The sequence below is a fragment of the Prionailurus bengalensis genome, chromosome A2 (assembly GCF_016509475.1).
Source record: "Prionailurus bengalensis isolate Pbe53 chromosome A2, Fcat_Pben_1.1_paternal_pri, whole genome shotgun sequence".
Classification (NCBI taxonomy): Eukaryota; Metazoa; Chordata; class Mammalia; order Carnivora; family Felidae; genus Prionailurus; species Prionailurus bengalensis.
This window is the reverse complement of record NC_057348.1, coordinates 163,505,007-163,516,028: the sequence shown is the minus strand read 5'-3', so window position 1 is coordinate 163,516,028 and position 11,022 is coordinate 163,505,007. Positions and strand designations below refer to the sequence as shown.

The 11,022-nt window shown below is 42.6% G+C and overlaps 1 protein-coding gene across 6 annotated transcripts in view; it reads right to left on the bottom strand.

The window, feature by feature from the left end:
* Positions 1 to 1,111: 1,111 nt before the first annotated feature.
* GALNTL5 (polypeptide N-acetylgalactosaminyltransferase like 5) overlaps positions 1,112 to 11,022 on the bottom strand; it is a 56,920-nt gene continuing 47,009 nt past the window's right edge. For all 6 annotated transcript variants that reach the window (XM_043589974.1, XM_043589973.1, XM_043589976.1 and 3 more), the window contains 2 exons: positions 4,073 to 4,222; positions 1,112 to 1,400 (listed from right to left, as the gene is read on the bottom strand). In XM_043589974.1, the coding sequence (XP_043445909.1) occupies positions 1,245 to 1,400; positions 4,073 to 4,222 (306 nt within the window). In that variant the 3' untranslated portion in view covers positions 1,112 to 1,244. The remainder of the gene's footprint in view (positions 1,401 to 4,072; positions 4,223 to 11,022) is intronic.

Genomic DNA, 11,022 nt, shown 5'->3' with positions numbered 1-11,022 from the left:
ATCTGTAATATCTGAGCCCAGGTCTCCCGATGTCTATCTATCAATAGATTTTATAGAGTATCTTGCTAAAATACATATGTATAAAGAGATTATACGCTGGTTCTTTCGTCTTCACATTATATAGATTATCCCAAAGAATACAAGTTCCATGAAGGGAGAGATGTTTTCCTGCTCCCTCATTTAGAAGGATACCTAGCCCTAGATAACCAACCACTTAATTATTAATGGAGCACAATAGATAAGTTGTTTCCTGCTCTAAAAACTAGCTTCTATTTTCTTCAACGTAGGCTAGGTTTAGTGATCCCACCCTAAGTCTCCCCCAGTCCTTTTATTCCTTTCAGTGTGTTCTTCCCCTCATTTTCTCCTTGTCTTTGTGAATCAAATACGTTTCCCCTCTCTAGCCACCTTCACCAGGGTGAACACAACAGCCATCCCTCTAACCCAAGAGAAGTACTTTAGACATTCGGGAGTGTGTTCACACAGGGCAGATAGGGAGCCTAGCCACTCCTTCCCCCAATCCCAGCTAAACAGGTCTGAGTCAGAAAATCAATCATCAACAAAGTGCAGAATGCAAGAAGTGTTAGGACACTATAGGCCAGAGCCATAGGAGGGGAGAAATATGAACAAGGCAAAACCAGAAGCAAGGCAGGGGGACTGTCTCCAAGTGACAAAGGGACTGACAGCCACAGACAACAAGGCTGGTCTACAGGACTGGACTGGGCCACCAAGGCAAGTGGACGGGACATCTGGAACTCAGGATCCCAAGCAAGCAAGAAATCAGCACCAAAATCGACACTAGCAGCAAGAAAAGGATCTAGACACAGTTGAGCCAACGTTGGCACGTGTCAACCCAGGCTCTCTGTGAACGTCTTTCTGAGTTCTAGAGTAGGAATGGACAAAGCCTCCCAGAGTGGAGCATCCCCTGTGGTCTAACGGGACCAAGCGAGTTGGGCAAATTCTAGAGACAATACACTTCACCTCAATCAATGGTGTGACAGTTTGCACTGTGTAACAGCGTATATTTCTAATGTTCACGGTTTTGCCACCCCAGAAATTTAGTGACGTGTAACGAAGGGTTAAGAACTATCATCAAGGCAAGACAGAAAGGCACTCTTATTCTAGAGCACTCTGGTTGTATTTCTTACTGCATTTCACACAATTTCTTGATGTTCCAGACTTTTCTCCTCTATGTTGAAGACAGGGGTTTTTTAACCCTTTTTTAATGAAAATGATTTATTTGTGTTTCATCTGCTGCCCTCAGATGCCTCCAGTTCTGGGAAGACATTATCCAAATACCACTGAAATGATTTGCAACCCAATCGTTTCCTTAACTCAACACGCTCGCTAATGTTTCCATAGGCAACAGATTTCAGGCCAGGTCTTCGTAAAAAAAACTGCTCCTAAATGGAAATAGAGAGTAATTTCATTAAAACCAAACAAGTCTTTGGTAATCAAATCGTATCTAACATAGCAGTGTATATTTTCATCACCTGAACTAAAAAAAAAAAAAAAAAAAAAAAAAAAAAAACCCAAAAACAGAACAAAATAGCTTCCAATTTCATCCATACGGTGTGGGCAGAGACCCACGTGGTGCCTGGAATTCACTCACTCTGCACATATTTGCAGGATGTGTTGTGATGAACCACAACACGGAGGTGGTGTAGTGGGATCCAGGAAGGTTGGGTCCTGCTTCTTAGGAGCCCAAGAGTCACAGCCACCTATGTTGTATGTCTCCTTTCTCTTGCTCTCTCAATACTCAAGGAAAACCCTCCCTCCCTGGTCCCAATCAACACTTCCGTGGTTTCAGAAATGAGAGATGGTGTAGTGGCTTAGGGCAAATGGACTGTGGGGGGAGACAGCCCGGGTTCGAATTCTTGCTCTGTCATTTATTATGTGACCTTTGCCCTTACCCTCACGAGGTTGTCCTGAGGACCGAACACTTTAATACGTACAGAGCACTGGGTAAATGCAGGCTGACACGGGGTCACATCAGCATTGGCCATTGTTATCACCTGGTTAGTCTTCTACGCGCTCTGGATTTAAGATAGTACTGAGCACAGGGGCGCCTGGGTGGCGCAGTCGGTTAAGCGTCCGACTTCAGCCAGGTCACGATCTCGAGGTCCGTGAGTTCGAGCCCCGCGTCGGGCTCTGGGCTGATGGCTCAGAGCCTGGAGCCTGTTTCCGATTCTGTGTCTCCCTCTCTCTCTGCCCCTCCCCCGTTCATGCTCTGTCTCTCTCTGTCCCAAAAATAAATAAACGTTGAAAAAAAAAATTAAAAAAAAAGAAAGCAGAACTCCGTTCTGTGTCTCCCTCTCTCTCTGCCCCTCCCCTGCTTGCACTGTGTCTCTCTTTCTCTCTCTCAAAAATAAGTAAACATTAAGAAAAAAATTTTTTTAAACATGAAAAACCTTTAAATGTTATCATGATTATGTATTCACGTCTTTGCTTTTCCTTCTAGCTTTGCTATCTAATTATGAATACATAAATTGTATGCCTTAATTTTACTCACTTTTAATATATAGACATGGAATAAATCAGTATATTGCGTTGGGCTGCTTTTGTTCACCATGATGTCTGTTTTTATTTATTTATTAAAAAAAAATTTTTTTTAATGTTGTATTTATTTTTGACACAGACAGAGACAGAGAATAGCGGGGAGGGGCAGAGATAGAGGGAGACACAGGATCCGAAGCAGGCTCCAGGCTCCGAGCCGTCAGCACAGAGCCCGACGCGGGGCTCAAACTCAGAGACCTCGAGATCATGACCTGAGCCGAAGTCGGACGCTCAACCGACTGAGCCACCCAGGCGCCCCTGTAGGCCTCACGCCCAGTCCAGTGCAGGGCTCAAACTCACGACTATGAGATCGAGATCTGAGTCAAGGTCAAGAGTTGGATGCTTTACCGACTGAGCCACTCAGGTACCCCCAGCAAGATTTAAGATTTACTGTACCGTTGTGTGTGTATCTCCAGCTGGGTAATTTTCATGGCTGTATAGAATTATATCAGCTAAATATAACCCATTTATCCATTCTGCTTTTGATGAGCAGCTGGGCTGTGTTTTGTTTGGGCTCACATCCACCATGCTGTTTCTAAACCTTCTTGTTCATGTCTTCATGCCTTTCTGTGGTGTGCACACAGAATGGAATTGCTGGATCATGGGATACTCATGATCTTTACTTGACTTTGCCAAACTGTTTTCCAAAGTGAGTTTGTAATAATACGCCCACCAGCCGTGTCTGAGAATTCCTGTGTTTGCCAATACTTGGTCCTACCAGACGCTTGACATTTTTGCCAATCGAAACGGCCATGTAGAAATATTGACGTTTTCAAAAAAGACTATTATTCCTTTTATAATTTAAAACAATAAATATTAGATTGGAACCAGGACATATAATATCACAGCAAGTTCTCCCATTTTTCTCCCCATATATCTGAAAGGAGGTCTTGGGGCTACTGCTGTCTATGTTTGTGTGTGGATCCTGGAGGGACACCTTTCAAGTTCAAATGGGGCCATGGCTACATGTTCTGTGTGTGCGCACCCTTTTAGGTCCTGGCCAGGGCTGCAGCCTTGGGGAGACGTGCAGATGAAGGGGTCTGGCTTTGATAGAGAAATCGACTGTCGGTAGAAGAGAGGTAGTGAAGTCTCTCGCGTGGTCTCCAGACCACAGTAGCCGCACCCTTGGGAACTTGGTACCAGAGGAAGAGAATCTAAAGAATTGCCTATGGGGATGGGAACAGCGGGAGATGTTTGCTTCAGAGGGGGGATCCCACAGGGTGGGGGGCGGGAGGGACATGGATCTGGGCCAAACAAACCAACCAAACTTCCTGGGTTGATGAATTTACTTCTGAGAAACTTGAGTTTCCCCAGCAATTGAAATAAAAAGGAACGTTCAAGTGTAGTGGGTTCGAATGAACTAATTGCGAATAGGGTCTGGGGAAGGTGGATGAGGGGTTGAAGGTGTGCCAAAAATTTAAGGAAACTTGTTATCTGGAAAGGCAGGAACGGGTTCCTGGGTGCCAAGCCCCGTTCTGTATTCTTGCTCGTCTTTCCAAATCGGAGACATTTCCCTCACCTTGTATTCATCCAGCCAAACGTGCACCAGTCTGAGACGGTTATATGTCATGGCTTCTGCAAACTCAGGTTGATTTGGAAAGCGCTGCTTACTGATGTGTCCTACCCGCGAGCAAGGGAGTACAAAGAGTTGGCCTCCACACATCCAGATCTAGACGAAAACAGACAACATTGACGTATGTGTGCTGGTACGAAGCAACTGCTGAATTTTTTTTCACAACCATAGCAATAGCTAACATTTCTTAGGTTGTTTCTTTAATCCTAACAGCCCTATGATGTAGGTCCGGTGACAACCCCATTATACGGATAAAGAAATGAATACGTATATTGGCGAAGAAGCTTGCCCAGTGACACCGCGCAGAGTTTAAGGTCAGGAGGTCTGGCCTCAGAGCCAACACTCCGAATGCTACGTGATTCTGTCTCCCTCATACGTGACCAGTTCCGAGGCTGCTTACGTAGGACAAGTGGCGGGCTATTTTGTCCTAAGGTATCCTCAGGAATACTCTGAGAATAATTAAGTATTGCTGGATGTCAACAGGTAATGAGAGAAATGGCTAAATTCGATGATTCATGTGTTCTGTACTTAACACACTTTGTGATGCTTATTTTTAACAAAGTCTTTACTACACAAAAGTAAACTATGACCATTGAAAAACCAGCAAATGTAGAAAAGCACAGAGAAGAAAATAAAGATCACTTCTTGTCCTAACGCTCGGTAGGTCACTATTTAACCCAGGTCCCCTGTTCTTACACACATGTATACACAACATTGAGATAACTTGTGGTTTTTTCATTTAAAGCTATGTGAAGTTATGGGGCGCCTGGGTGGCTCGGTCGGTTAAGCATCCGACTCTGGATTTCAGGTCAGGTCATGATCTCACAGTTCATGGGTTCAAGCCCCACATCGGGCTCTGCAATATCAGTGTGGAGCCTGCTTGGGATTCTCTCTTTCTCTGCCCCTCCCTCGCTCTCTCTCTCTCTCTCTCTCTCAAAAATAAACATTTTTAAAAAGTTACGTGAAGTTACTTTAAAAGTTTTGTATTGTTTGGCTATTTTGGTACTTTCCAATTTTTAGTATTATAAATAATAACACAAAGAATGCGCTTATAGTATAAATCATGTGCACGCCGCTTACGTATCGCACAGTATATTAGCCATGACTTCCTAGTTTACTCTAATTCAGTGATCCTTGCATGGTTCGCCAATTAAAAGCATCCTATCACTCGGGAACTTCAAAATGCAAAAGCCTCGGGCCCATCCAGCCCTAATGAATCAGGAACTGTGGGGCTGGGCCCAGTGATTTGCATTTTAACCTGGTCTTCAGGTGATTTTGGTCACATTAAAATGAGAATCACTGTTCTGACTGATCAAGATCATACATCCCAGCTTTATAGACACTTTTTAATAAAATCCATCTAATCATTTAGGAAATAAGGCTTTCACTGAAACAAATACTCAGACTGGCTTATGAGAGCAATACTTAGGGTGACGCATATCACTTGAGTAGTCAGAAGGGATTCTGTTTAAGAAAATGAAACTTCTGGGGCGCCTGGGTGGCTCAGTCGGTTGGGCATCCAACTTCGGCTCAGGTCATGATCTTGTGGCTCGTGGGTTCGAGCTCTGCGTTGGGCTCTGTGCTGACAGCTCAGAGCCTGGAGCCTACTTGGGATTCTGTGTCTCCCTCTCTCTCTGTCCCTCCCCCGCTCACACTCTGTCTCTCAAAAATAAATATTTAAAAAAATTTTTAAGAAAATGAAACTTCTGACATTACATGAGACATAATGACCCCCTCACCTCTAGAGTTCGTTAGAAATAGCTGGAAATAGCCCCTCAGAATGTCGAGAAAAAATATCGATGGAATTCGTTTTCCTTAGGAAAACCCTTAGATCAGAACTCTGAAGAATTAGGTTCTTTTATCATATCTGCCTCATGTTTATGATCAGACCCTTCCTCTCTGGATCTCATTTTCATCTGAAGCTGAGAACTACATAGTTGCTCATTTAAGCTACCGTTTGGGGGTGCTTTGTTATACAGCCAAAGCCAACCGCTACTGGCTATAATGTCCTATTCTTTTTTTTCAAGTGAGAACCTAACGAAATTTGGAAAATCATGAATATCTGTTCAATAATTAGACTGCAGACAGCACTGTTTATTATTTTTGGTATATTCTCACATGTTTGAGATGTTTAAAAAAATTTTTTTAATGTTTATTTTTGAGAGAGAGCGAGAGCATGAGAGAAAGAGACACTGAGCAGCGAAGGGGCAGAGAGAGACGGAGACACAGAATCCGAAGCAGGCTCCAGGCTCCGAGCTGTCAGCACAGAGCTCGACGCGGGGCTTGAACCCACGAACCACGAGATCACAACCTGATCCGAAGTCGAACACTCAACCGACTGAACCACCCAGGCGCCCCGAAATGTCTCTTTATTGGAAAAGAAATCTGGCCATGAGTGCAGAATAGAAAAACAAAGTAATCAAAGTGATAAAAGAGGTACAAGAGTAAAAATTTTATCAAAAGCCTTTCTTGAAAATCAAATTGAAGGAAGCTATAGCAATGTTGCCTAACCTTCATAGGGCTCATGTGTTTGTTCTTCTACTCAATGCATTTGTGTCTCAGTTTCCTCATCTGGAAAGTGAGAATAACAGTACCTACCTCACGGGGTTGTTATGAGCATCACATAACTTGATACTTGTAAAGTGTTTAGAGTTTTTATTTTTCATATTGTTTTTAATTTAAATTTTAGTTAACGTCCAGTGCAGTATGGGTTTCAGTAATTCATCACTCACGTACAACACCCAGTGCTCATCCCAACAAGTGCCCTCCTGAGTACCTATCACCATCTAGCCCATCTCCAACCCACCTCCCTCCGTCAACCCACAGTTTGTTCTCTATCATTAAGAGTCCCTTGTGATTTATTTCCCTCTCTTCTCTTCCCCCCTTCCCCATATGTCCATCTGTTTTGTTTCATAAATTCCACATGAGTGAAATCATATGGTGTTTGTCTTTCTCTCATTGACTTATTTTGCTTAGCATAATACATTCTAGCTCCATCCATGTCATTGCAAATGGTAAAATTTCATTACTTTTGATGGCTGAGTAATATTCCATCGTGTGTGTGTGTGTGTGTGTGTGTGTGAGAGAGAGAGAGAGAGAGAGAGCATGAGCAGGGGAGGGGCAGAGAGAGAGAGAGAGAGAGAGAGAGAGAAAGACAGAGACAGAATTCCAAACAGGCTCCAGGCTCCGAGTTGTCAGCACAGAGCCCGATGCAGGGCTCGAACGCACGAGCCATGAGATCATGACCTGAGTCGAAGTAGATGCTTAACAAATGAGCCACCCAGGCGCCCCTAGAATAGTTCTATTTTTAGTTTCTTGAGGAGCCTCCACACTGTTCTCCAGAGTGGCTGCACCAGCTTGAATTCCCACCAATAGGGCAAGAGGGTTCCCCTTTCTCCACATCCTCACCAACACCTGTTATTTCTTGTGTTGTTAATTTTAGCCATTCTGACAGGTGTGAGGTGGTGTCCCATCATGGTTTTGATTTGTATTTCACTGATGAGTGATACTGAACATCTTTTCATGTGTCTGTTAGCCATCTAGATGTGTTTTTTGGGAAACTATCTATGTCTTCTGCCCATTTATTAACTGGGTTATTTGTTTTTTGGGTGTTGAGTTCAATAAGTTCTTTATTTTGGATACTAACCCTTTTTCCAATATGTCATTTGCAAATATCTCCTCCCATTCTGTAGGCTGCCTTTTAGTTTTGTTCATTGTTTCCTTCACTGTGCAGAAGCTTTTTGATCTTGATGAGGTCCCAGTAGTTCACGTCTGCTTTTTTCCCCCTTGCCTTTGGTGACGTGTCTAGCAAGAAGTTACTCCAGCCAACGTCAAAGAGGTTGCTGCCTGTGTTCTCCTCTAGGATTTTGATGGTTTCTGGTCTCACATTTAGGTCTTTCATAATTTTGTTTGGTATTTTTATTTAATATGTTTTTTAAATTTACATCCAAGTTGTTAGCATACAGTGCAACAATGATTTCAGGAGTAGATTCCTTAATGCCCCTTACCCATTTAGACCATCCCCCCCTCCCACAATCCCTCCAGCAACCCTCTGTTTGTTCTCTATATTTAAGAGTCTTTTATGTTTTGTCCCCCTCCCTGTTTTTATATTATTTTTGCTTCCCTTCCCTTATGTTCATCTGTTTTGGATCTTAAAGTCTTCATATGAGAGAAGTCACATGATATTTGTCTTTCTCTAACTAATTTCGCTTAGCATAAAACCCCCTAGTTCCATCCACGTAGTTGGAAATGGCAAGATTTCATTCTTTTTGATTGCCGAGTAATACTCTATTGTATATATATACCACATCTTCTTTATCCATTCATCCGTCGATGGACATTTGGGCTCTTTCCATACTTTGGCTATTGTCGATAGTGCTGCTATAAACATGGGGGTGCATGTGTCCCTTCAAAACAGCACACCTGTATCCCGTGGATAAATACCTAGTAGTGCAATTGCTGGGTCATAGGATAGTTCTATTTTTAATTTTTTGAGGAACCTCCATACTATTTTCCAGAGTTGGCTGCCCCAGTTTGCATTCACCAGCAGTGCCAAAGAGATCCTCTTTCTCCGCATCCTTGCCAACATCTGTTGTTGCCCGAGTTGTTAACATTAGCCATTCTGACAGGTGTGAGGCAGTATCTCAGTGTGTTTTTGATTTGTATTTCACTGATGATGAGTGATGTTGAGCATTTTTTGTGTTGGTTGGCCATCTGGATGTCTTCTTTGGAGAAGTATCTATTCATGTCTTTTGCCTATTTCTTCACTGGATTGTTTGTTTTTTGGGTGTTGAGTTTGATCTTTCATCCATTTTGAATTTAATTTTTGTGTATGGTGTAAGGAAGTGGTCCAGGTTCACTCTTCTGCACATTGCCATCCAGTTTTCCCAACACCATTTGTCAAAGAGACTGTCTTTTATCATTGGATATTCTTTCCTGTTTTGTCTAATATTAGTTGATCATATAGTTGTGGGTCCATTTCTAGGTTTGCTATTCTGTTCCATTGATATCTATGTGTCTGTTTTTGTGCCAGTAACATACTGTCTTGATGACTACATCTTTGTAATGTTGCTTGAAATCTGGAATTGTGATGCCTCCGGTTTTTTCTTTTTCAGGATTGCTTTGACTCTTCAAGGTCTTTTGTGAGCCCATACAAATTTTGGGGTTGTTTGTTATAGCCCTGAAAGACATCACTGGTGGTATTTTGATGGGAATTGCATTAAATATGTAGATTGCTTAAACATTGTATCGACATTTTAACAACGTTTGTTCTTCCAATCCATGAGCATGGGATGCTTTTCCATTTATTTGTGTCTTCTTCAATTTCTTTCCTAAGTGTTCTATGGTTTTCAGATCTTTTCTCTCTTTAGTTAGGTTTATTCCTATGTCTCCCATGGTTTTTGGTGCAAATGGGATCTATTCCTTAATTTCTTGTTCTGCTGCTTTATTATTGGTGTATAGAAATGCAACAGATTTCTGCACATTGATTTTATGTCCTGACACTTAGCTCAATTAGTGTATTCTAGCAATTTTTTGGTGGACTCTTTTGGGTTTTCTACAGAGAGTATCATGTTGCCTGCAAATAGTGAAGGTTTGACTTCTTCCTTGCTGATTTGGATGCCTTTTATTTCTTTTTGTTGTCTGATTGCTGAGGGTAAGACTTTCACTACTATCTTAAATAGTAATAGTGAGAGTGGACATCCTTGTCTTGTTCTTTACTGTAGGGGAAAGGCTCTGTTTTTCCCCATTGAGGATGATATTAGCTGTGGGTCTTTCATCTATGGCTTTATGATGTTGAGGTACATTCCCTCTATCTCTATTTTGTTGAGGGTTTTTATCAAGACTGGATGCTGTATTTTGTCAAATGCTTTGTCTGCATCTATTGATGGACCATATAGTTCTTATCCTATCCTTTCTTCTTTTTTTTTTTTTTACGATTTATTTTTGAAAGAAAGAGAGTGGGCATGAGTGGGGAAAGGACAGAGAGAGAGAGAGAGAGGGAGACACAGAATCTGAAGTGGCTCCAAGCTCTGAGCTGTCAGCACAGAGCCTGATGTGGGGCTCAAACTCACAGGCTGTGAGATCATGACCTGAGCCAAAGTTGGATGCTCAACCTACTGAGCCCCTCAGTGCCCCTCCTTTCTTTTATTAATGTGGTGTATCATGTTGATTGATTTGTGGATATTGAACCAGCCCTGCATCCCAGGAATAAACCCCACTTGATCATGGTGAATAATAATTTTAATGTACTGTTAAATTCAATTTGCTAATATCATTGAAAATTTCTGTATCCATGTTCATCAGGGGTGTTGGCCTGTAATGCTCCTTTTCAGTGAGGTCTTTGTCTGATTTTGGAGTCAAGGCAATGCTGGCTTCATAGAATGAGTTTGGAAGTTTCCTTCCATTTCTATTTTTTTGTTTGTGTTTTTGGAACAGTTTGAGAAGAATGGGTATTAACTCTTCTTTAAATGTCTGGTAGAATTCTCCTGGGAAGCCATCCGGCCCAGGACTCTTGTTTGTTGGGAGACTTTTGATTACTGATTCAGTTTCTTTGCTGGTTTTGGGTCTGTTCAAATTTTCTATTTCTTCTTGTTTCAGTTTTGGTGGTTTGTGAGTTTCTAGGATTTTGCCCTGCGTTGGACTCTGCTGACAGCTCAGAGCCCAGAGCCTGCTTGGGATTCTGTGTCTCCCTCTCTCTTTGCCCCTCCCCTGCTCATGCTCCGTTCCTCTCTCTCTGCCCCTCCCCTGGCTCACACTCTGTCTCTCTCTGTCTCTCAAAAATGAATAAACGTTTGGGGTGCCTGGGTGGTGCAGTCGGTTAAGCGTCCGACTTCAGCCAGGTCACGATCTCGCGGTCCGTGGGTTCGAGCCCCGTGTCGGGCTCTGGGCTGATGGCT